Source organism: Myotis myotis, unplaced genomic scaffold (assembly GCF_014108235.1).
Source record: "Myotis myotis isolate mMyoMyo1 unplaced genomic scaffold, mMyoMyo1.p scaffold_m19_p_7, whole genome shotgun sequence".
NCBI classification, from domain to species: Eukaryota; Metazoa; Chordata; class Mammalia; order Chiroptera; family Vespertilionidae; genus Myotis; species Myotis myotis.
In genome coordinates this window covers 78,691,561-78,716,834 of record NW_023416379.1, presented here as the reverse complement: position 1 = coordinate 78,716,834, position 25,274 = coordinate 78,691,561, and the positions used below count along the sequence as shown (strand labels likewise).

At 36.3% G+C, this 25,274-nt stretch overlaps 1 protein-coding gene across 4 annotated transcripts in view; it reads right to left on the bottom strand.

Moving 5' to 3' along the window:
- PKHD1 (PKHD1 ciliary IPT domain containing fibrocystin/polyductin) overlaps window positions 1-25,274 on the bottom strand; it is a 401,585-nt gene that overhangs the window by 106,420 nt on the left and 269,891 nt on the right. For all 4 annotated transcript variants that reach the window (XM_036317771.1, XM_036317772.1, XM_036317773.1 and 1 more), the window contains 7 exons: window positions 24,870-24,983; window positions 22,463-22,550; window positions 9,640-9,794; window positions 7,480-7,632; window positions 3,982-4,860; window positions 3,120-3,288; window positions 1,443-1,600 (listed from right to left, as the gene is read on the bottom strand). In XM_036317771.1, the coding sequence (XP_036173664.1) occupies window positions 1,443-1,600; window positions 3,120-3,288; window positions 3,982-4,860; window positions 7,480-7,632; window positions 9,640-9,794; window positions 22,463-22,550; window positions 24,870-24,983 (1,716 nt within the window). The remainder of the gene's footprint in view (window positions 1-1,442; window positions 1,601-3,119; window positions 3,289-3,981; window positions 4,861-7,479; window positions 7,633-9,639; window positions 9,795-22,462; window positions 22,551-24,869; window positions 24,984-25,274) is intronic.

Below are 25,274 nucleotides of genomic sequence, written 5' to 3'. Positions count from 1 at the left end.
TGACAAAAAGACCTGTATAGGGTACAGGAGCATAAGAAAGAAGACTAGTTAGAAGGTTATTCCCCTTGTCAGGTGGGAGATGATGATGGTTAGAAGTAGGAGAATTTGGGTTCTGAAAAAAAAAAAAAGAATAAATGATTGTTTCTGGATAGTACCAATTACTGAAGTAGAGTTAGCTAGGCAAGAAGCAGGACATGGATGGGGCAGAGATGAAGAGTTCCATTTAGGGCATGTTAAGTCTGAGATGTCAGTTATACTTTCCAATGGAGTTGGATATACCAGACTAAAGTCCAGGATTGAGTCTGGCTGGAGATGTAAATTGGAAGTCTTCAGCACTAAGTGGTATTTCAACCTTGGGCTTAATGATTAGGAAGAGAAAATAAAACGGATCTGAGGATGTAGTTCTGGAACATTCACACATTCAGAAATTTAAAAAGGGAAGAAAGACTAGAAGTCTGAAGCATCAACCACTGAAGCAGGGGGGGAAAAAACACAGGGAAAATTTTTTAGATTTACCTGCAGCAGGTTCCACCTGAACTGAAAAGAAAACCCAGTCTCATTGTTTGTGGAAGTAAGGAGGGCAATGATCTCTCTAGGGGTCCAGCTATAAAACTGATAGGTAAGTGGGTTTTGCTTGTATAAGCAAGAAGAAGGAATTTTGATCACAGCTTGGCCTCCCTCCCCCAACACCGCCCCCCCCCCCCCAACACACACACACACACACACACACACACACACACACCTCCCAGGGACAATTACAAAAATGGGGAAAAAGAAGGCAAACTGCATGCCATCTACTCCACCACCCTCTCCAGATTGAGAGCCCTTAAGTTCTGGTGATAGAGAAAGATACAATCAGAAGCCAGAGTTGCTGGTTCTGTGGCTGACACTGCAAAGCTCTGAGCACTGAGGACGATGCTTCAGGCCCGGGTGACCAAGCTAGTGAGAGTATTGTTCTCACCTGTGCACAGAGTTGGTGTTGGGAATCTGTACCTTTGACATAGGTACACCTTTGGCAACGTCATGGAGGCCACACAGTGATCACATCTCTTAGTCACTCAACATTCCTTTGCTACAGGTGAGTTGAGCAGCAGATTAGCACAGGCTCCAACTCCAGAATTCATTTCCTCTGCAGGAGATTTGGTTTCCTGACTAGAGTCGGCAAACTGCAGCTCGCGAGCTACATGCAGCTTTTTGGCCCCTTGAGTGTGGCTCTTCCTAAGCCTTAGGAGTACCCTAATTAAGTTCATAACAATGTACCTACCTATATAGTTTAAGTTTAAAAAATTTGGCTCTCAAAAGAAATTTCAATCGTTGTACTGTTGATTTTTGGCTCTGTTGACTAATGAGTTTGCAGACCACTGTCAGTAGACAACACAGCCAAACCAGCTCCTTCATGCATGCGCCCCCTACTGGAGGCATCGAGCTCCTTTATAACCAACCTGTGTTGAAGAAGGATCCAGTCCATTCTGCCTCAGTTTTAGGAAACACAGAAACCGGTGGAGGTAGACCCAGGGCTCTCCCATCGAGATCCTTAAAGAGATATTTTTTTGGACTTTCACAAACGGATTCAGGGCAGACCAGTGTTCCTAAATCTTCCCTGTAAAGACAGACAGAAAGCAACTCTCATTTCATGAGCAACAAAAACGAAAATATATTGAAATTACTGATCTGATGAAAAAGGAATTTATTAGTAGTAATGTGGTACATAGATATTAAATAAAACTCTATAGAAAATATTACTTCTCAGTTATATGGTCAAGAAGAAAGGCATTATTATTATCCAAATACTCTGGATATATCATCTTTAAATAGATTGTAATTTTTCTAAGCAGTAAGATACAATAAAATACTCCTAATTTTAATACCTACTGAAAATAATGTAAGCATTTTTTATGGAACTTTGGTACCTTGCAATATTATAAGATTATCATTATAAATTTCAATTATATTTATGCCGTATGCAAACAAGGTAAAAATAGATATTGTCACTTAACAAATATCTATTGAAAACCTACCAATTTTACAGGTTGGGGGGTATAATGGTGATAAATACAGGCATGGTTCCTATACTTTCAGAATTTAGAGTCATATAACCTTAGGAGGTTATATAAACAAATAGTAGACCATTATAACACTGAAATTTAGAAAACTTATTTTATTTCTCCTGGTCTAATACTTTTCAGTACCATCAGTACTAGTGTCAAATATTTGCCTGCTAACCATGTGTTAAGTACTAATAGTACAAAGAATCAGATGCTAGTATTATTAAGCTTTATAATTCTTTCATCCCATAGGTTTACATGAACATAAGGAAAATTGTACAATAGAAGAGAAATGACAAGACAACCCAAATTACATACCTAATGTTTAGGTACCAAAAGTAGCTCAGGAATGGGCATCTTAAAGAGACAGATATTGGGCCAAAAACATAAACTTTCCAATTAGGGTAATTTTTCTTGATTCTTGTCTTCCAACTATAGGAGTTTATCCCAATGTTACGGGGAAGAAAAGTAGCCCATTTTCCCTGGTCCCAATTTTCCTGCTCCCTTTTATGGCAAAAATAGTGCCTTATCAAGTTTTCAGATTCCTGAATGAAACTCTCAGATCCTATGGTCCAGAATAGTGGTTACACCTGGTCTGAGCACCAGTATCTATCTAAGCCACATTATTCAACTCATGGGTTCTTGTCATCAGACATGATTTCCTTCTCCCCACCAGTCCCTGCACAAGGGCTCCTAAGGTTCCTTCTGAAGACTAGTGACACCATACTCTATAGAATATACAAGAATTAGGGAAATTTTTTTCCAGTGATTGAAACTATCCCAAAGAAATATCTCTAATAAAGACAAAACAATATCAATTGCCCTGCATCACGTCTACACTTTTATTAGCCAGAGAAAGTCACATGGCTGAACCCAGATTCAAGAGAGAGAAACAGCCTCTGCTCTTTGGTGAGAGACACTGCAAAAACCATGTAGCAAAGCCCTTGGACATGGGAGGCATAAAGAATGGGGGGCATGCAATTCATCTAGCATACTTTTCAGAAGGGTTTCTTTTTATTTCCATTAATGATTTTATACTTCATGGATAGGGGTTATAAATACTAAAACTGGTACCTGGTTTGTAAAGGAGGAAAGTAGAACTTGTTTTTATCTTTGATCTTTAGCATTTTGGTCCTCTCTGCTGTTATGGGATGAATGATTCCAGTGTTCTCTGCATTGGGCAGAATGCATACATCTAGGTCATTGCTATAGCAACTCTTCACAAAACTAGAAAAGGTAACATCTGAAAAAAAAATTTAAGCATAGCATGGCATTAGATCACGTAAACTACCAACTGCAAATATAGACTATGCAACTAAACAATCTTTGCTACTGTTTGGCCAGAAGTTAATTTAAGCTGTCCAGGCTAGTTCCAGTTTACATAAAGCTTGACTTAAATATCTGTAATTCTTCAAGACATGAGTATTCTTTGCAAAACAGAAGTAGTTCAACACATCAATGTCTTCAGAATGATATGTTTTATCATAGGTTTGATAAAATCCAATGGGGAATGAGTACAATATTACAAAAGAGATCTAATAGAATATTAACTGCATAGGTAGTGATATAATTTGATTTTATTCCTGGCTACCCCACCAACTAGTAAACAATTTCAGTAAGACACAATTTCTGCATCTATATTTCTTCCTTTCTATAATAGGGAAAATAACACCTACCTAAGAGAATTTTCATATAATCAAATTCAATAATTGCTGTGAAAGTTCTTCAACATGTTTAAAGCAGTAACTTTTTAAAGGAATCACTCACTGCTGTTATCAACCATCAGTGTGGTTATCAATACGCAGCAGGTGGTCAATTGTGCAACAAGCACTAGACTACACTGTACTCTTTTGTTGATATAATTTCAGAATGCTCTTAAAAATTCTGTGCACAGAGATATGAAACTACATTATTTGGATAAGCCCAAACATCCTACCTTGAAGCTTCATGATTCCTGAAACTGAACGGCCATTTCTCACTTTGTGCCATGGTTCCTGAGGCCACCGATTTGGTTCTGAGGTGAACACTGGCCACAGAATACCAACTCGACCCCCTCTGGGGTTGGACGGAGCTCGGTCCATTAATGTCCAGTTGGCAGAGCCAGGCTTAACCCTGTCCTGAATGCAGTCAAAAGAGGAGCTAGTGGCCACAATGACTGAATTCCTAAGCACAATCTGCACATTTTCGATTGAAGGCTGTGAAGCAGAAGACACATATACTATCGCCAGAAGACCGATAGCGTTGTCCACCAGAGTGACATTCTCTATCTCCACGCTGTTCTTCACATGTAGCATGGCACCGTAGTCAAAGTTCTTGAAAGCCAAAAAGCCAGAGATTCTAGTACAGTTGCCAAGTCCACTTTCCTTATAGAGATGAAGACCGTGAAGGCTTGAGTGGGCCACATTGTCAGACCAGAGAGCTTCAAGAGGGGAACACCTCTGGCCTCGGATGTGAAAGCCAAGTCTCTCCGATCCTGCCACGACATTACCACGGAGGGTGATGTCCTTTGCCTGGTTCACTTTGATGCCTGCCACCCAAACAGTGGACCACGCTGACTGTGTCATCAGAACCACAAGGTTATTAGAGAGAGAATAGGCCTGACCCTCCAAATCAATGCCATGACCAACGGTGCTAAACACTATGTTGTCATTTAAAATGATCCCATGACTGGCAACTGCACGAATGCCCCCACCGCAGCTGTGGTGCAGAGCAGAAGATATTATCCAGGATCCTGCCGACACATGCGTGAATTCAATGGATGAAAACAATGGTGAGCCAAAGTTCTGAATTTCTACATTTAAAAGTTGAAGGACACCTGTAAACAAAATGCATATCATCAGGTACTTTTTCTTCCCCATGAAAAGCAGAAGGATGGTCCATGTATGGACACCAGAATATGCAGATTTTTCATTGAAATATAATCATTTCTTCTCAGCACCAGCACAGTATTTTATGCCAGTGAGTTTCACTAACAAAATATGAATCTTTAGAAGGTGAAGTTAATGCCTAAAAAGGTTTTGTGTGCAGACTGGAGAGTCTGGTGATAGGATAGAGAACAAGGAAAGGAAAGATAGAGAAAGGAGATGGGCACACGTAGCTTAAAGACTCCAGGCATCTGCCTGCAGGGCTGGGTCAGGAACTGGGTAAGAACAAGGGGAATATGGATTCCTAGGACTCACCTCAGAATCCTGTCTTCCTCTCTGTGTCTCAGTGACCCCCATGTGAAAAGGTCATAGCCATCCCCACAAAGATATTGTATGAAAAAAAAAATAATGGCTAACTCTATCAATATTTTAAACATTTCTTAAGAGTAAGGGATAAGTGAAAATTTTTGAACATATATTTCTGTTCAATATATGCCCAAAACATGATATTCAATAATGTCTCTTGATTAAGACATGAAGGAAATAACATATTTTTAAAATCATTTTCAAATTCTTTACTAGTAAATTTCTGTATGTTTATTTTAGTCACACTATATTATTTTTAATTTTCATAATAATTAGTGTTTTTAATGTCATACGTGCATAATTATAATTCATAGTTTTAAATTCCACAAGTCTGAAAATTAATTCATAGTACACATTTAAAATGTCTTACTCATTTCAACAGAGAATTTAGCAGTGATTTTGTTCACAACTATTTTCCCATTGAAAAGTCACAATTCTGGCCGAAACCGGTTTGGCTCAGTGGATAGAGCGTCGGCCTGCGGACTGAAAGGTCCCAGGTTCGATTCCGGTCAAGGGCATGTACCTGGGTTGCGGGCACATCCCCACTGGGGGGTGTGCAGGAGTCAGCTGATCGATGTTTCTCTCATTGATGTTTCTAACTCTCTATCTCTTTCCCTTTCTCTCTGTAAAAAATCAATAAAATATATTAAAAAAAAAAAAGAAAAGTCACAATTCTGAGTGCAAATTGCTGGATATGTCTCATCAGAAGCAGGAGACTGACAGAGGTCTCCAGTTTAAAAGAAGGAGTTATAAGTTCTGGTCTGCTTTTCTGCCCTATAACCATTGAATACCCATGGATGGCACCCTTGACCAACACCTGCAGATCCCACCCAATCCAGATGCTGGAGTTTGTTACAGAAAAATGTTAAGGGTTTTTGTGTTTTTTTTTTTAACATGTATTTAACACAGTTAATCCTTATAACAACCCTGTGAAGTTTCCATCATTATTCTTGTTTTACAGTTAGAGAGTGAGACCCAGAAGGATTTAGCAATTTATCTTAATTTACATAGTTAATCACAAGTCAGGATTCAAACCTGAAAAGTTTGGCTCCATAATCTATGCATTTAGCCACCCCTGTGAATACCCTTGTTTTACTGATGATGAGACTGAGGCTCACGGGGACTAAGAAATGTGTTTACAATTACATAGCTAGCAAATGGTGGAGCCAGATTTTGATCCCAACCACCTGGATTTTCCAGCCACGTTACCATCAGTCCAGCTGTGAGTTCAATCCTGAAGAGGCCAAACAGACTTTAGACAGCTCCCCCTCACTCAGAGCCAAGGACAAAAGGGAAGCAATTGATAGTTTACAAACAGACCCACCCACCAAAGCTGTGACAAGCAAAAATGTCTCCAGATATGGACAAATGTCCTTGGGTGTGGGGAGAAGCAAACTCACTTGTGTTGACAACTAATGGAGTGAGAGCTTATGGAGAGAAAGCTTGTTCTATGGACCAGAAATCCCGAACTGTGATGTAAGGTGTAAACACTGCTCTTTATCATACTGGTGAAACAGATGTGCCAGCGAAAAGTGTTCCATGCTCAGGATCTTTGGGAAGTGGCTGGAACCTCTATTCCAGCCTTTCTCAGAGCCTGTATTATATTCGTGTACACAGTGACTTTCTATGATGGAGCTACAGTGATAGCCTCTCCCAAATTTATTTGACTATGGAACAATGTTGGAATAATATTTAAGGAATACAAGTTGAAGAAATAAAGTGCTAATCGAATAATTTTGCAGCATTCCAAGAGCTAAAACTTAAAAGAAATGAGAGAGAATGAACTGATCCTTAAAGCAGTCTGGAATATGGAAATCACTTTTATTTAAATTTACGTTATTGCTTTATAGCATGAGCTGAGGCCTGCCATCAGATATTGCATGCTACTGGGAAAGAATTATAGAAATTCAGGAAAGAGATAAAACTCAAATGGTCATTAAATCATCCATAATTTCAAAGCAGAGGAAATTTCACATCTGCTGAAGATGTTTTCTTTGAGGTAAAAATGTGCATATGTGCTGATCGCTAGTATATTATTTTAACATCACACTGATAATTAAGCACAGATTAGAACTGAAAATGCATAGCTACTCAGAGCACAGAGGAGCCATTTAATTTGTACATTTTGTTATATAAAGGACAATTCCCTGTACGTCCCAGAAGAATAGGCTCCAATTGGCAATGCCACTTAAAATTCCGTTTACCTGAAAATTCTTCTCTGCTGGACTTCCTGAAGGACCCCACAAGCAGTCTCCCCCTACACAAAGTATCAGACTGGATTTGTATATTTCGGGTCAAAAGTCCAACCGCAGCAGCCAAACGAATGGATGGGCCATCCTCCAGGACGTGTACGCTTCCTGGGGCAAAAGGAGTTGGAGAAGAAACACCTTTAAAAAGCAACTTTAGGAATCACCAGTCTGAGACCCAGGGAATCCACCAAATGAAAACTCTCCTTTTCCCCTCGGAAGTCCTACTAGCATCCAGGCCCGCTTTTCCTCGGGCATCTCCACAAATGTCAGCTGAGAAATGAAAAGCCCAGTTACTTGTGTCTCTCTGGGATTAGAGTGAAAGTGGTTGAGCAAGAATTCATTTCTCCTCCATAACTGTGGCTACTAGGACAGGTTACTGTGCAGGGACAGCAGGGCAGACCTGTCCAATTAGTGGGGTCCCCATCCTTCTTCCTTAATTGCATGTGTGAGATGCAGCGTTTGGTTGGACATTGTCTGTGGACGTTTTTCATGAGAGTGAGGAATCCCAGAGCAACTGAGGCAGTGACAGAACTAAAGCAGCGATGTATGAGAGTGAAGGGACCAAGGGCGGCAGCAGTGTCCTCCCACAGTGGGTCTCAAGCTCACTGCTGCCTGAGGAGCCTCCTCAGCAGTGGGAGCCGAACAGCCAAGGGCTGGTTTCCGTCACTGCCCTCCACATGGAGCCCTTTACTGACCAGGATCGCTGAAGATTTCTTCTTTGGCCACTTTTTAAAAACAGAAATCATCCTTGGAACTATGATTTAAATGTAGCTTTATATATAATCCTGGTGAAAACATGTATTTCCCTCTCACAAATCACAGACAAAAAGATATTCTCTAACCCAGGGGTGGGCAAACTTTTTGACTCGAGGGCCATAATGGGTTCTTAAACTGGACCGGAGGGCCGGAACAAAAGCATGGATGGAGTGTTTGTGTGAACTAATATAAATTCAAAGTAAACATCATTACATAAAAGGGTACAGTCTTTTTTTTTTTTAGTTTTATTCATTTCAAATGGGCCGGATCCGGCCCACAGGCCGTAGTTTGCCCACGGCTGCTCTAACCCCTCTATTTCCATGTTTTATGACTTATTTGCTGTATCATCTGTGTTAGATTAGTTTATTCCACAGAAGCAGGAAATGTATGGTTATGGTTATTTATTATTTATGTGCAATATATACTTAACTGTGTATAGTATATAAAAATATTCAGCATATTTTTGAGAAAAGGCATTTGAATATTTTTTGGTAGCAGTAGTAGTGAACACATAATATGAACTTTTTGTCAGGAGGGGTACATTCCTAATTATGAAAAAGAAGTCATTATCCTATCTAATAAAGAGGGAATATGCTAATTGACCCTCATGCCATTGCAAAGATGGCAGTGCCCACAGCCAATAAGGAGGGAATATGCTAATAGACTGCCATGCCCTCAAAGATGGCGGCGCCCACACCCACAAGATGGCAGTGCCCAGTCCCTTCAGCCCTGCCGTACGCCTGCCTCCAGAGTCCCCCAGTCCCCTCAGCCCCCCAGCTGCCCAGGGCCCCCTGAGGCTCAGGTAACCAGGGTCGGCAGAGGCTTGTGCTGCCGGAAGTGGCAGCAGCAGAGGTGTGATGGGGGTGTCACCTTCTCCTGATCACCAGGTCGCCTCCCGCCCCTGAGGGCTCCTGGACTGTGAGAGGGGGCAGGCCGGGCTGAGAGACCCCTCTCCAGTGCATGAATTTTCATGCACCGGGCCTCTAGTTTACAATAACTACCACCTTCTAAGTAACTGTAATTCAGAGTGCCAAGAAGTGAACTGGAAACTCAGCTCCCATGAGATTTATTCTGGCCTAGACATGAAAATGTCCAGTGACCTTGAACAAGAGCTGTAACCCTTCTGCTTGCTTCTAGACTTGTCATTATAAATAAAAGTTTAAAAAATTCGCTCACATCAAAGTATTTTTAATTCTGCAATAAAATGAATGAAGGGATAGAGATAAGCCTTCTAGGAGGAGTCTAGGCAGCAGTAAAGCACTGTCCCTCTCCTCTGGATGGTGATGGGATCCAAGGCCCCAGGCAGAGCACGTTCTTCCCAGCTCGTTCACCTCCCTTAACCAGCAAAGCAAACCTTACCAATGTGCCGGTGCTTGAGCCGCTCCTGGATCCGAACATGGTGGCCCTTAACTTCTTTCACAGTGAGGACCTCTGCTTCGTGAGGCTCATAGGAAGAGGAGCCAAGCACAATTTTGTCATGGGGTCGCCAATCCACGGCGTCCTCTACTATAATTCTGTAACAGCATAGAGATGTATCAAGCATCTGGCACCGCAACACAGATCACCTACCTGACTCCAGATCGCAAAGGAAACGCACTACAGCCAACAATTCCAGGGAAATTAAAGAAGAAATTCCAAGTCAAGACAGAAACAAATGGCTTTTGCAAAAAGTTTAATGCTAATGGAGCTGATCATCTGGCTTACATGTATACATGTTAAAAATATGATGTCTATATATCATTTCCTAAAATGAAAATCTTCCTCCTCAATAGGCAAGAGTTAAATAATAAAGGTATTTCAGAAGGAATTATTTCTTAAATTTTCTGAAGACTGGCAATACAATTTTGAGACAGTTTATTATCATTCAATAAGGCTCTTACCTGTATGGTCAGACAGATACAGTATGAATCCTAGAGGTGCCACTTACTAGCTGTGTGATTTTGAGAAGTCACTTAAACTTTTCTGAGTGTCCTATCTTCATTTGACAAGTGGCAATATTTAAATCTTCCCCTCAACATCCCAATGTTACTGTGGGGATAAAAGTATACATGCCTCCACTGTGCTATGTTCTAAATATTGTTTGCACACATATGAAACTATAAGGGTTTTGTTCATTTTTGTTTGTTTGTTTATTTGTTTGTTTGTTTTACTTCACAGTTAATAAAATTTCTGTTCAGTCTTTCACTGCCGCGTAGGTTTTCCTAGTGAATATATTTCTGTTTTATTCTCAATTCACAATCATTACTAACTTCAATGGCATATGTTTATTTTAATTACCTGCCTCTTTTGTCAATGTCTACATTTTAGCAAGTTTTGACAATGGATTCTCCTCTACCAGTAAAACGTTCATCCAGGTAACAGGTCTACGTGACAGCCATTCAATCATGCAATATATATTGATTGAGCAACTGGTTTGCACCAGACACAACAGTAGGTGCTAGAAACACAATGGTAAATAAAACATGGCATGGCATTAAAACTTAGATTTTGACCAGTAAACATCCTTAAAAAAGCTACCGTGTAAGTGGGAATTCACAGATGTCTAGCATATAGTATCAACACCAAAAACAGAAAGAAGTTTAAAAAGGTCATCTGTGGGCCAAAGATGGTAACTAATTCAAATCTGTGTTCTTGAGGTTAGAGAAAGAGAAAAAGAGAGTCGGAGAGAGAAAAGAAGACTTGTCAATTGATGTAATTTCAATGAAAGAATTTAGTGTTACCTTTGTTCCTACTTTGCTATGACATCCTAGAAAACTCACAGTTACAGAATACTAGAATAACTACTAACTTTTAAAGGCAAGGAAACCAATATCCAGAGAGATTAAATAACAAAACTCAAGAATAGATCAATGAATGGAGTTAGAGGTTGAATTAAGACAAAAGGAAGACTCCTGATCAGGTGAAAATACTTTCATTAAATAACATCAGCCCACCTGTCTGACTCTTAGTTCTCCACCTGCTAAAGAAAAAGCAATACTTCCACATTCTGTAATGATATCATGATAATTCCTAAAATTATGAAAAATCTATAACCCATACAGTGTAAAAAGTACAGTGCAGCAAAACAATGAATTACAAGGGATTCTGCTCATTACATATTGATTGATAAAAGCGGGATATAAAACAATATACACCATTTATTTTTAACAAAAATAACACATGCACAGAAAACAGAAGACAGGAAAGATGCTCATTGAAATGTTAGTTCACTTATGGATAATGGGTTTATTAGTACATTTCATTTAAATATAAATTTTCCAACTTACCAGGTAATATATGGTAGTAAAATATATTTTTTTAAAGAAAAGAAAGCTATGGGTTTAAAGTAACACCAAAATCAAATTAGCAGTATAATTCAAATCAATCCTTTACTTTAGTAATATCAAGATAATATTTTTTGTTGTTAATCCTCAGCTGAGGATATTTTTCTGTTGATTTTTAGAGAGAGGGGAAAGGAGGGAGGGAGAGAGAGAGAGAGAAACATTGATGTGAGAGAGACACATCAATTGGTTACCTCCCACACCGCTCCAACCAGAACCAGGGATCGAGCCTGTAACTGAGGTACATGTCCTTGACTGAAATTGAACCCAGTACCCTTCAGTCCACAGGTCAACACCTTATCCACTGAACCAAACCAGCTAGGCCAGTGATGGCGAACCTATGACACGCGTGTAAGAGGTGACACGCGAACTCATTTTTTGGTTGATTTTTCTTTGTTAAATGGTATTTAAATATATAAAATAAATATCAAAAATATAAGTCTTTGTTTTACTATGGTTGCAAATATCAAAAAATTTCTATATGTGACATGGCACCAGAGTTAAGTTAGGGTTTTTCAAAATGCTGACACGCCGAGCTCAAAAGGTTCGCCATCACTGAGCTAGGACAAGATAACATTGTTAATACTATTTGACATATGTAACACTCTTTGTAATACTTTAAGCAATAAAAAAATATTAGAACATTAGATTAAAAGTCAATTTATTGTAGCATCGTCGTCAAGGTTGTGGGTTCCACCCCCAGTTAGGGCACATGTAAGAATCAACCAATGAATGCATAAACAACAAATTAATGTAGTACAAGTACTGATGTTTCTTTCTCTCTCCTTCCCTTCCTCTTTCCCTCTGAAAAATCAAAAAAAATAAGTTAAAAAATGCATTCCCTATGAAGCACAGGGGATTTTTAGGGCTGTGAAACTATTCTGTATGATTCTATAAGGATAGATACATGTCATTATACATTTGTCAAAATACATAGAATATATGACCTGAAAAGAAATCTTTAATGTAATATAAAAAATAATAACACCTCGTCCCCTAACTTTCTTACATAAGTCCTCTGCTCCAGACAAGGGAATCTGCTTACTCTCACACAAAAAAATTGTTATATGTTTCTCAGCTTTCACAAAAATTATCATCATCTGTACTCTGCCCTCCAGTCTATTCATTCTTAAAAACTGACTAAAATTCCTTTGCTTTCAAGAAGTCATCCCATGGGAGTCTCTTCTCCACTGAATGCCCAATCCCTGTTTCTCTTACAACATAAATTTGACATAATAATAGCTATTACTGCCCTGTAACTGATTTTGTACTTATGTCTTCTGTGGCTATTCAACTTTGATATTAATATTTAATGAAATGCTACATAAATGCCACAGTGCCCAGTAATTTTCTAGGGAAAGAGAGAAATAAATTGTTGAAAATATTATTCCAAACTTTATATTATAAATATAAATATAATTGAACTTAAGCTGACCTTGTCCATTAAGTCTTCTAAAACCTTACAGGCTCTTTATCATTTATCTCTCTTCTATATTCCTGAAGCCTTGGGATTCTATACTTCTTTTTTAAAAAAATTTCCCCCACCCAAGAATATTTTTTTCCATTGATTTTTTTTTAGAGAGAGTAGAGGAGAAGGAGGGTACTGTGTGTGTGTGTGTGTGTGTGTGTGTGTGTGTGTGTGTGTGTGTGTGTGTGAAAGAGAGAGCAAGAGAGAGAGTGAGAGAAACATTAATGTGAGAAAGACACGTCAATTGGTTGCCTCCCAAATGCACCCCAACAGGGGCTGGGGATCAAGCCTGCAACTAAGGTATATGCCCTTGATGAGAATCAAACCCACAACTCTTCAGAATGAGGGCCTACACTCTAACCAGAGATAAATTTATATAACAACATTTAACAACAGAGAGTTTTCTAGTCAAATATCTGGCTAAGCTTGCTTTGGTTGTTAGTGTACTAAATGTTTGGGTTTACAAAATTGACATGAAATTTTTCCTCGGAATGTTTCACTCCAATGTATTTCATAAAATAAATCAATTGCAAACAAATTCAGATCACTAATTCTGTTGATGAAAGTTCATAAAGGAGTCCACATGAAATCTACTCCCATAACAACAGATTGGAAAGACTTACTAAACTGACTTTTAACAAAAAGAAGATTGTCGATAAATGATTAAAGAAATCGCTCGACTAGTCTGTAGTGCAGTTAATATTATACTAATATCAACTTGCTGGATTTGACAGTGTTCTATGTAAGATATCATCAGGGAACCCAGAGTAAAGGATATGTGAGAACTCTATTATATTTACAACTTACTGAGAGTTTTAAATTATTGCACAATTTTTAAAGGTTAAGAAAGGCTATCCAGCCCTAGCCGGTTTGGCTCAGTGGATAGAGCATCGGCCTGCGGACCCAAGGGTCCCGGGTTCAATTCCAGTCAAGGGCACATACCTTGGTTGCAGGCTCCTCCCTGGCCCGGGCCCTGGTCAAGGCTCATGCAGGAGACAGGCAATCAATGTGTTTCTCTCACATCAATATTTCTCTCTATCTTTCCCTCTCTCTTCCACTCTTTCTAAAAATCAATGGGAAAATATCCTCAGTGAGGATTTAAAAAAAAAAAAGGCTATCCGAAAAAGGAATACATTATGATAATTACACATTATTTACATAAACTAATTAAAGTACTCCTCTGCAGGACTGATACCAAGAGATGCTGTTTTTAATATTTGTAATATATAGAACACAAGGAATAGAATCATACAAACCAGGGTAAAAATCCAGCCTCAGGAACTTAGAGCTTTATGAACTTAGGAAATTTTACTTAACTTCTCTAGCCTCAGTTTTAATGTCTGTGAAATGCAGATAATAATACTTAACTTACAGCATTGAGAGATTTAAATGAGATAATGTATGTAAAATGCTTGGTAGAGGCCTGACATATAGTCAGACTTCATGATAAGAACTCAATAAATGGTAGCTAGTTAATTACCATGGATAGTTTTAATTAATAAAATTGAGTTTCTTTCAAAATAGCCTGTAGCTCAGACTCCGAAGGAGGTTTTTAATACATTCTTATAAGAAAAATCCATTCATGTTGTTCCTGCCAAATTCCAACTTACTAACCTTATAATAACTGAAGTTTCTTATTGATCCCTATTTACCTACCTCACAACGCTTCTTGGGTGTGATATAGGAACGTCAAACTCCACATGACCAAATCTGAACTCATAATCTGCCCCCCCTCCCCAAATGTAGTCCTCATCTAGGTAATGACACCACCATCCAGTTACACAAACCGGAAGCCAAGAAAGCACCTCAAACCCAATACATCTATAGAGTTTGTCTCCTGTTTCTAAATCTGCCCACTTCTTTCCTTTGCCACTTCAGCTCCTGACTACAAGTTTCACTTTCTCTTGATTGGACCTCCTAAGTGGTGTCCCTACATCCATGTTTTACCCCTCCTGTTGTCTGCATTTGCCTAGAATGATATTTTAAAGATACAAAAACATGATAAGTGTCACATCCAATCCATACTATCCTCTTAGAAACCTCAAACAGCGGCATGATGCTTTGAGGAGGGTAAACACTAATATTGTTGATATCCCCAGTGAATCTGGCCCTGATCCCTAACTACTCCTTGGAACCCTATTGTGCTCAGTCTCTGCTCTCCACATCAGCCACCTGGCATTCCTTCAAGTCCCTCCTGTTCATCTTTCCTCCCATCACAAATTTTCCTCTCCCACTTCTGCTTCTCAATCACCTGCCATTGACTCCTCCGCTATCAACTTCTAAAAAATTAGGCTAGTCCCAGTCTTCCCATCTCAATACATGTTTCCACCATTCACTAGGTGGCTCTAGCTAAAAGCCTGAAGTACTCCCCCGTCACCTCAGCATTCACCTCACTGGCACTCCCAGCCAGCGCCATCTCTTCTCTCAATCTCCACTGCCTCCTCCATAAAATCCTAGCCACTATGATGTGTAGCCTCAATTGGCCTCCTAATCAATACCCCAAATTCCACTCCTGTCTCCACAATCCATCACCTATATAGCAACCAGAGTCATTTTTGAAGTATAAACCAGATTCCATTAATTTTGCTGCATAAAACATTTCAGTGATTTTCCCTTTGACCTCTCACAGCTAAACAAGGTTCCATGTGACTTGGCATCTGTCATGTCATGCAACTCTCCCCTCTGCTCACTGCTCCAGCTATCGTGACCTCCTGTCTGCCCACCAGCCCCAAAGGCCCCTCAAGAACAATGTTGGATGCCCCTCCTTCATTGAGCACTCTTGCTCATTTCATTGAACAGATGAATGAATCCCACTTACATTCAAATCTCAACTCAAATTTCTTTTCTCCAGAGAGACCTTCTCTGTCCATTCAATCTAAAAGGGACCATTCTGTAAAGAACATTCTTTTCTAACAACATCTGAAACTAATATAGAATAACATTTCATGTAAACTATTATTGGGAAAATAATAATTAATAAATAATGCCCAACTATTTTTGGTGCTACCCTGTTTATTTCCTTACTTTTATAATCTGCAACTATGCTGTTTATATTTCTGTATTTGATTATCTATCTCTCTCCACTAAGATGTGAACTCCTAGAAGACAGTGATCTCTTCAAATTTGCCTCTATATCTCCAGTACTTACAACCTGGGACATAGTAAGTACTAAGCAAATTATTTGTTGGATGATTGAATGATGTTTGCTCTGGTTAGGGTCCTCTTTCTACACACATTTGCCCTCACTTTGCTTAATAAAAGCCCACTCATCATTCAGGTCCCACCTCTAAAATCAATCTTCAGGGAAGCCTTCTCTAACTTCCATCACTGCTTCAAGTTCCCACATTTATAATTTTTCAGAATCCCACATAGCCCCCCATTGATAGCATTTATTACATATGCAATTGTACATTTACTTTATATTTATTCAACTAATGTTGATGTCAGAGACCATGTTGATTTTTTACTTGTTATTATCTCTAGGCCATAGCTCATTGTTTGACACAGGATAAGATTCGACAAAAATTCTGTTGAATAAATAAGTAACAATAATAAAATAACTATAAAAGTAATAACTACTAAATGAAGAAATTCTGTATATAGAGAAAAGCACATCACAGAAGTACCTATCTATCATCTCACCAGCAGGGATCCATGTGTCCTTCCAGACAATTTCTATCCGCATATATGAATACATAAATATTTTATTTTATATAAAACTAAATCAATATATATTATTTCCTACATAAATGCCCAAATCTCCTCCAATTTGTCAACTTAGAATTCACTCTTTCACCTTTGCCAATGCAAAATTGATAAATGGTATTTGTTTTAATTAATATTTATTTTAATTTCAGTTTTGTTTTGCATTTTTATTTTTATTTATTATTATTATTATTATCTTTATTGTTGAGAGTATTACAGATGCTCTCCCACTTATTCCCCCCATTGTCCCTCTCCACCTGGTTTCCACTCTGCCCCAGGCCTTCACTACCTTATTGTCTATGTCCATGGGCTTAAGAAAAAATATTTTTCCATATGCTTATTATGCAGATATATGACTTCTTTTGTGGCTCATGTATAAAAACATTTTAGCAATTATTCTTCTGGTCTGTTTATGTTGTTTCTTTATATTGCAAATAAAAATATCGGGCCTGCCCTAACCGATTTGGCTCAGTGGATAGAGAGCATCAGCCTGCGGACTCAAGGGTCCCAGGTTTGATTCCGGTCAAGGGCATGTACCTTGGTTGCGGGCACATCCCCAGTGGGGGGCGTGCAGGACGCCGCTGAATCAATGTTTCTCTCTCATCTATGTTTCTAACTCTCTATCCCTCTCCCTTCTTCTCTGTAAAAAATCAATAAAATATATTTTTAAAAAAATATCGGGCCTTCATCTGTACTATGATATATTGTAAATATTTTCTAGTTTATCACTGGATTTACATTTTGTAATTGATGAGAAAATACTGATTTTAATGTTGTCAAATCTATTACTTCTTGCTCTTGTGGTTGTTGTATTTCTTATTATGATTAAGCAGATCTTTCCTAGCTTGCTACATAATATTAACTTAAATGTTCTTCAAATAATTCATGGTTTCACTTTTTTATATTTAATATTTTAATCTATCTATAATTTATTTTAAAGGGAAGCAATAAAAACCTGATTTTATATTTTTCCAAAGCACTGACCAATTATTTCAGCTCAAGTTTTCAACTAAATTGAAATGCTAATATTCAAAATCTAGGTAATAATACTTCCCTGGGTCAAATGCTAGGCATTGTCTTCTATTCTGGTGCCACTAACAGAAAGTAATTACGTCATTAAAGGTATATATTTTTATAAATATATACCTGGTTATGCTTGGTTATCTTCAAGTGTCCTTTGTTCCAAAAGGCTTAGAATTAATGAATCAGATTCCAAGTGTATACACGTGGCTTGTGATTAAAGTTGCATCAGATTTGACATCTTTATAATATTGAGCCTTTCTATTTACATTACTCATCACCATATATTATAGTCTCCTTTTATGCTTCTTACTAGTGTTTTATTGTTTTGCTTTTAGAGCTCCTATAAATTCTAAGTTTATTTCTAGTATTTTAAATTGACATTTTAAATAGGATTTTACATTGTAATTTAAAAATTTATTGCTCACATATTAAAAAAGCTATTGATTTGTGCACTTATTGAATTCAGCTGATAGTTATTCAGGTGGTTCTTTACATTTCTAAAACCAAATGTACATAATCCACACACACAAAAATGGCAGTTTGGATTTCTTTCAACAGTTCCAACTACTGTCCTTTATTTATGCAACACATTGACAAAAAATTTAATAACAATATTTAATAATTATTGTAATGCACTGATTTTTAATGTTAGTTTTTCTATAAAACAAAATTTCTGTTTCAGAGAGATTTTTAAATATTTATGTTGTATTAGTATTTAAAGCCGTGATTCTCAACTAATGGCTCAACACCCTAGTAAAAAACATTAATTCAAAGAAAGTTCTTTGCAATCCTAATTTACTGTTTATTCTAAGAATGCAAGCTGAATTTTATAAAATGCATTTGTTTTATACCAAAATGATTATATTCTTAAACTTTATACCTATTGTTTAGATAAATTATATTAATTATTTCAATCTGAGCCATCTCTCTTTACTTGAATGAGTCACACTCAGTCATAATCTTATTTTCTTCTAATAAATTACTAGGTTTCATTTGTTGCTGTTTAAGACTTTTGCATTTTACTTACACTTTGTTGTTGCCTCAGATTTTGTTAGGGTTTTTTGAGTTATCTTTAGCAGGTGTTTAAAAAATTATTTTATGCTTGCCTCCTAAAATTAATTGGAAAGCTTCACATATTTTCCTGTGCTGTGGAATAGATTACACAACATAAAAAGTAGTAGATGTGCCCTAGCGGGTTTGGCTCGGTGGACAGAGTGTCAGCCTGAGGACTGAAGGGTCCCAGGTTCGATTCCGGTCAAGGGCATGTACTTGTTTGTTTGCGGGCACATCCCCAGTAGGGGGTGTGAGGAGGCAGCTGAATCGATGTTTCTCTCTCATCGATGTTTCTAACTCTCTATCTCTCTCCCTTCCTCTCTGTAAAAAATCAATAAAATATATTTTAAAAAATAAGTAATAGATGAATGATTGAAAAAAACATGTCATACATATTTGAACCAAATGTATTTTTGGAAATAAACCTTGAATAACTTTATATCTTTATTATTGGTTCTTCCACTTTTATTCTCCTTTAGGCAATTAATTTATTTCTATATATAACTTTTGAAAATTCAAAATGATGCCATATAGATAGCACATTTTATATTACAATTTTAGTCTCTTTGGTATGTTATATTTGAATTCTCATTTCTGATTTTACAAAATTTTGTATGGTTAAAGTTATTATAGATTAAAACAGTATCTTTATTTTTTTTAAATATATTTTATTGATTTTTTACAGAGAGGAAAGGAGAGAGATAGAGAGTTAGAAACATCGATGAGAGAGAAACATCGATCAGCTGCCTCCTGCACATCTCCTACTGGGGATGTGCCCGCAACCCAGGTACATGCCCTTGACCGGAATCGAACCTGGGACCTTTCAGTCTGCAGGGCGACGCTCTATCCACTGAGCCAAACCGGTTTTGGCAAAAACAGTATCTTTAAAAATAAAAAAAAAATCTAAGTCTACTAATTTCTTACTAATTCACCAATTTCTGTCTTTATCTTGCACCAAATGATTTCATTAGATTACTCATTTTGTTTCTGGTTTCTCATAATGAAAGCTTAGTTTGTTTATTTTTGTATTTTCTTATTCAACAATACAAGCATTTAATGTGATTGCATGTTTGGCCATGTCTCATGCAACACTCCCAATATTGCTTCTTCCCAAGTATCCTATTGATAAAGTTTTGATCTCTTCTTTGATACAAAAGCTATTTAGGAATGGGTGGGTTTTTTCCTATTTTTCCATCTTACAAGAAATTAAGATTTGTGATTAAGATAGTATTTTTATCTTTATGTTTATTTTATTATAACCATATTCTATATCATTTCTGTTTATTAAAATTTATTAAGGCTTTAATTATATCTATAATAATAAAAGCATAATATGCTAATTAGACTGGTCAGCTGAATGACCTTCCGGACTTCATTCCAGACATCCTTCCGGATGAAGCCGCAGCAGCAGGGGCTGAGGGAGAGGCAGTTAGGCGATCAGGCAGGCAGGTGAGCAGTTAGGGGCATCAGGCAGGCAGGCAGAGGGGTTCGGGGTGATCAGGAAGGCAGGCAGAGTGGTTAGGGACTATCAGGCAGGCAAGCAGGTGAGTGGTTAGGAGCCAGCGGTCCTGGATTGTGAGAGGAATGTTCAACTGCCATTTTAGGCCCACAGGATTGGCCCTAAACTGGCAGTCGGACATCCCCTGAGGGGTCCCGGATTGCTAGAGGGTGCAGGCCGGACTGATGGGACCCCCTCCACCCCTGTGCACTAATTTTGTGCACTGGGACTCTAGAATATATATATATATATATATATATATATATATATATATATATATATATATTAAGGATATACTAGTATATGTACATATACATACAAATCAAATTGCCTTTATTATATTATTCATATTTCTTCATATTTTGTATATTGTTTTTAACCTATATTAAAGATTAAACACTGAAAAAGGTAAGTAAATGTATTTCATATCTTTTGTTTCTGTCAATTTCTCCTTATATTACTTAGAGACTTATTCTATACAGTTCTATATTGTTATCTTGTATAAAACTTTTCTGATATTGGGGTCTCATTGGAGACTGAAATCTTTGTTAATATAAAATATATTTATTTGACCAATTGTATATATTTAATTTGATTTTTTCTTTGGTTTTTGCTTTCATTTTTTTAATTATTCATTTCAATATTTAATTGAAATACATCTCTGCATATATATTATAGATGTGTGTATATATATATATGTATATATAACCAGTATCATCCACAGACACAACAAACTAATATATATATACACATATATATATAAAACCCTGACTAATACATTAACTTTTCAAAATTACAGAAACAATTAGAATTTTCCTTACTTTAACAACCATATTTGTAGTATTAAATTTACTTCAATGCTTACCTTTAATCTATAAAATATATATACCTTTATATATTTTTTAAAATTTTATTCTTATTCTTAAATTTAATATTCAGTTTAATCTCTTTATTAATCTCTTTTGTCCATTTATTTCAGGTCTTGCAAAGCAAACCAGTATCTTTTTTTTTTTTTTTTTTTTTAAGCATAGAGTCCAATTCTTTGGTCATAATCTTTTTTTCCTTAAACATATATTGATTTTGCACCACTATCTTCCTACCTTTAATGATGTAAAAAATTCTATGATTAGCAAGTTCCATGCCTCCTTCTGTTTTTCTTTTACTTTTTCACTCTTTTTTCTTATACTATGAGAATATGTAGCAATCATTGTTCTTGATGTTGCTCTGTTCAAATTAAAGGTAACTATTCCAAAGGTTGCTATGCACATTTCAGTTATAGTTTTCACTATTCTTTCTGTTGTAGTTATTCTGGGCTCTTATTAAAAAGAGCAATTACCTGCATATACTTTCTAATTTCTTTTTTCTATTTCTAATACCTTCTCTTTTATTATTATTATTTTTTTCAATTTTAAAGTCTGAGATTTACTGCACTACAGGTTTTTTAATGAACTGGAATTTTCCTTTTCTGTTGTAACATGATTAGGAATAACTGGATACGGGGTGGATGGAGGACTAAGAAATCATCCAGGAAACAAGTCAGATTATTATAGGAATGCACTTGTATGGGTCTTTTATTATTTTTATCTCCTGACCTTTTATTCTGCATCCAGGTAAATTCCACCGGTTTGTTCTCCACATTACCTCTTTAGTTTGAGGCAGTGATAATTTCATCCTTTACTCCTCCAATATTATTTAATTATATTACTACCTTTTCAATTCTATAATATTCTTCATATGCTTCATCTCACTCTTAATTTATTTTCATCTATCTCTTAATCACCTACCATTTCAATTCAGACTATAATGGTTCCACCTTATACATCATCTATTAACTCATAGAATTGATATTTTTAAAGATTTGTTGATAGCTGTAAACATGTATTAACTAAAATTCATTCCTTAAATAAACTATGTTCTCCTCTGCCTTTTACTTGTTTTATTTTTTCTCTATTACTTTTCAGAAATTTCCATAATCCCTTCTGGTCTCCTTTTTTTTCATTTATTCATCCTTGAATTATAATTATTAATCTAAAATTTAATTTTATGTCATAACAAAACATCAAGCAGAAGCAAACTAAACCAAGAAATGTATTGTAACTGACTCTCATTCCTTACCTCTCATTGCCTGAAGCAATGTCAGCCCCAAGCCGTGTCCAGGATTTCTTAGGATAAGCACTGTGAAGCTGAAGTTTCCCATAAACTCCTGAAAATAAAATAAGCAAAATTCTTCAGATGAATTAAGGAAACATGAGTAAAACTCATTATAGAGGTAATTGGGCAAGATATGTGATATAGAAACTCCATATAAAGATGTTCACTTATCAGAAAAAGAGTATTTTAGTGCTCTGTTTTTAGCAGGTCAAATGTATCTCACATGGACATAAAACTCGCTCTCTCAAAAGTTATAGAAAAATGCATGCACATCACATCTAGTAATCCAACAGTTGGGAAACAGACCACACTAATGGCTAACTAATTCGATTTCCACCATTAAGTGACTCCACACCATTTACAATTTGGTTGGAAGTTAACTGGTTTTGATATTTTATGTTACACACTAGATTTTCCAAAAGGCAAGAGTAATTTATTATTTCCTAAGGAAAGAGATTTGGTGCTATTAACTTTGTTTTCAGTGGTTAGACCTCTACTTCTTTATTACAGATATCAAAGAATAGATCTCTAGCTCCTTTGTTTCAAAATATAATTTAAGACTCATAAATTAAAGTCTTGCCAAGGTCTTGCTTGATGCAGTCCAGTTTTATCCCTTCAGGTCTTTTCTCTTATATGTTTTACTACATTTTAAAATTACATGAAGCTCACTCCTCATATCCTAGTGGTCTAAAAATGTTTTGGGCATGAACCCAAGCAGTAACAAAATTATGGTTATATACTCCTACTGCATGAATATTTACTTAATTAAATATACATATATGTGAGTATACTCATATTTATTTGAATAGGAGTTCTAATATTTTCTTCAAATATTTTCCAAAGAATTGTCTACATACCCCTGTACTGGTGTACCCAATTTTGTTGCAAATCATGAATCTTGCACTCTAAAGATCTTATAAATTTTAGCAGAAAACATGAATAAAAGAAACAAACACCAGTAAGGTACAAATAACATGCCTTAAGTTTTCATCTTTTGTAAAACACAAAAGTTTCAAATAATAGAAGTTTAACCAACTGTTTATGTCAATATCCTTAATTTTTTCCATACTCTAATTCAAAGAAAAGCCAGAAGATAATAAAACTAAAATTAGAATTAATGGAAATGTAAAAAACACTCTGAATTTCAGGATATGTCCTGGAATCAATATTTCATAATAATAATCATATGTATATAAAAGTTTTAGAAGATACCATCATCATTATTATCATCATTTTAAAATTCCATCTTTTTCACTATTGGTTAAATATGGTAACCAATTTCTTCAGAAGAAGAAATATGAAGTAATTTCAAGAAATTTCCAACAACTAAAGATTTTAACAACAACCAAAAACAAACTAACAAAAAACGCTAACAGTTTATTTCCTTAAATTTGAATTATCCAAAAAATTTAATTGACCAGAAAAGTAGATTTCTTGATCATTCACAATCATCAAAAGTTTACACATTATGGAACTAAGTTACCAAACTTCAAACTATCCTAACATGTTTGTTTCCATTTTACTGAGTCACTGATATTTTATGCAATTAGTAATGACGTACAGAGTAAGTGAGAAAATACTAGAAATCTGATAAAGTCTCTTATAGCTATACCTTAAAACTGAGTTATTATGTGGCTCTTACAACATGTTATACAAGACCGGTCACAGTTTCTATGATCTCCTGTAGAGTAATTTTAAAATAAGATTTGGTGTTGTGGCAGAATCAAATGGAGAAACTGTCAATAGTAAATCTTTCTTTGTAATTTATAGATCTCTTAGTTTTAAAAAGTATATCTTCAGTGACCCTATATTTGGCTCCCCCTACCCTCAACTCCCATTCCTTCTGGTAACCACCATACTGTTGTCTGTGTATATGAGCTTTTGTTTTTCTTATTTGTTCATTTGTTGCTTTCAGTTTTCTATCCCTCATATGAGTGAAATTATATGGTTCTTAACTTGCAATATACAGATCATATGTCATAGAAATGCACACTTGAAACTATGTAATCTTTTTAACCAATGTCACCCCAATATATTTATTAAAAATAATTTTAAAATGAAAAAATGTAATAAAAATATATCAATAATTACATAGTATTTACAATTAATAATACAGACAGTCTAGAGTTTGGTGTCTGCTCATCTGGATATGATTCTAAATTCTGACACTGTCCAGCTACATGGCCTCTTTCACATATTGTTCATCATTTGTAAAATGGGCACTGCTTACAGAAGAGCTGGTAAATAAAATAAATATAAATTATCCAAAACAGTGACTGGAATTTAGTAGATGTTCCAATATATGAATGGTGCTTTATCACACAAACACACACATATTTCATTTTTAATAAAAACTTATTTTTACTCTTACCGATTGTTCCTGGATCAATATGAATTCCATTGAAACGGTCACAAAAGACTCCCTCTGAGGCTCTAAGGAGAATCAGAAGCTTCTGTTCTTTTTGTAAGGGATTTTCCAAGGTACCTATTTACAAAGAAAAGTATATCTTTTAAATGAATTTCAAATTAAAAGAGAGAGAGAGGGAGTTGTGATGTAATTTCGGAAATGCAAAGTAGATGCTATCGAGTAGACTATATGGAGAAGAACCAATGGTCACACAGATGAAATAAGAAAAGGAGGGAAAATGAGATACAGTAAAAACTCTGAAGGGATTTGGCTAACCATTCAGCAAAAATACACTTTTTTCCCAATTAGGGCAGAGTATATCTTCCTGACCTACTAGTATTTAGCTTGGTCATGTGATTTGTTTTGGCC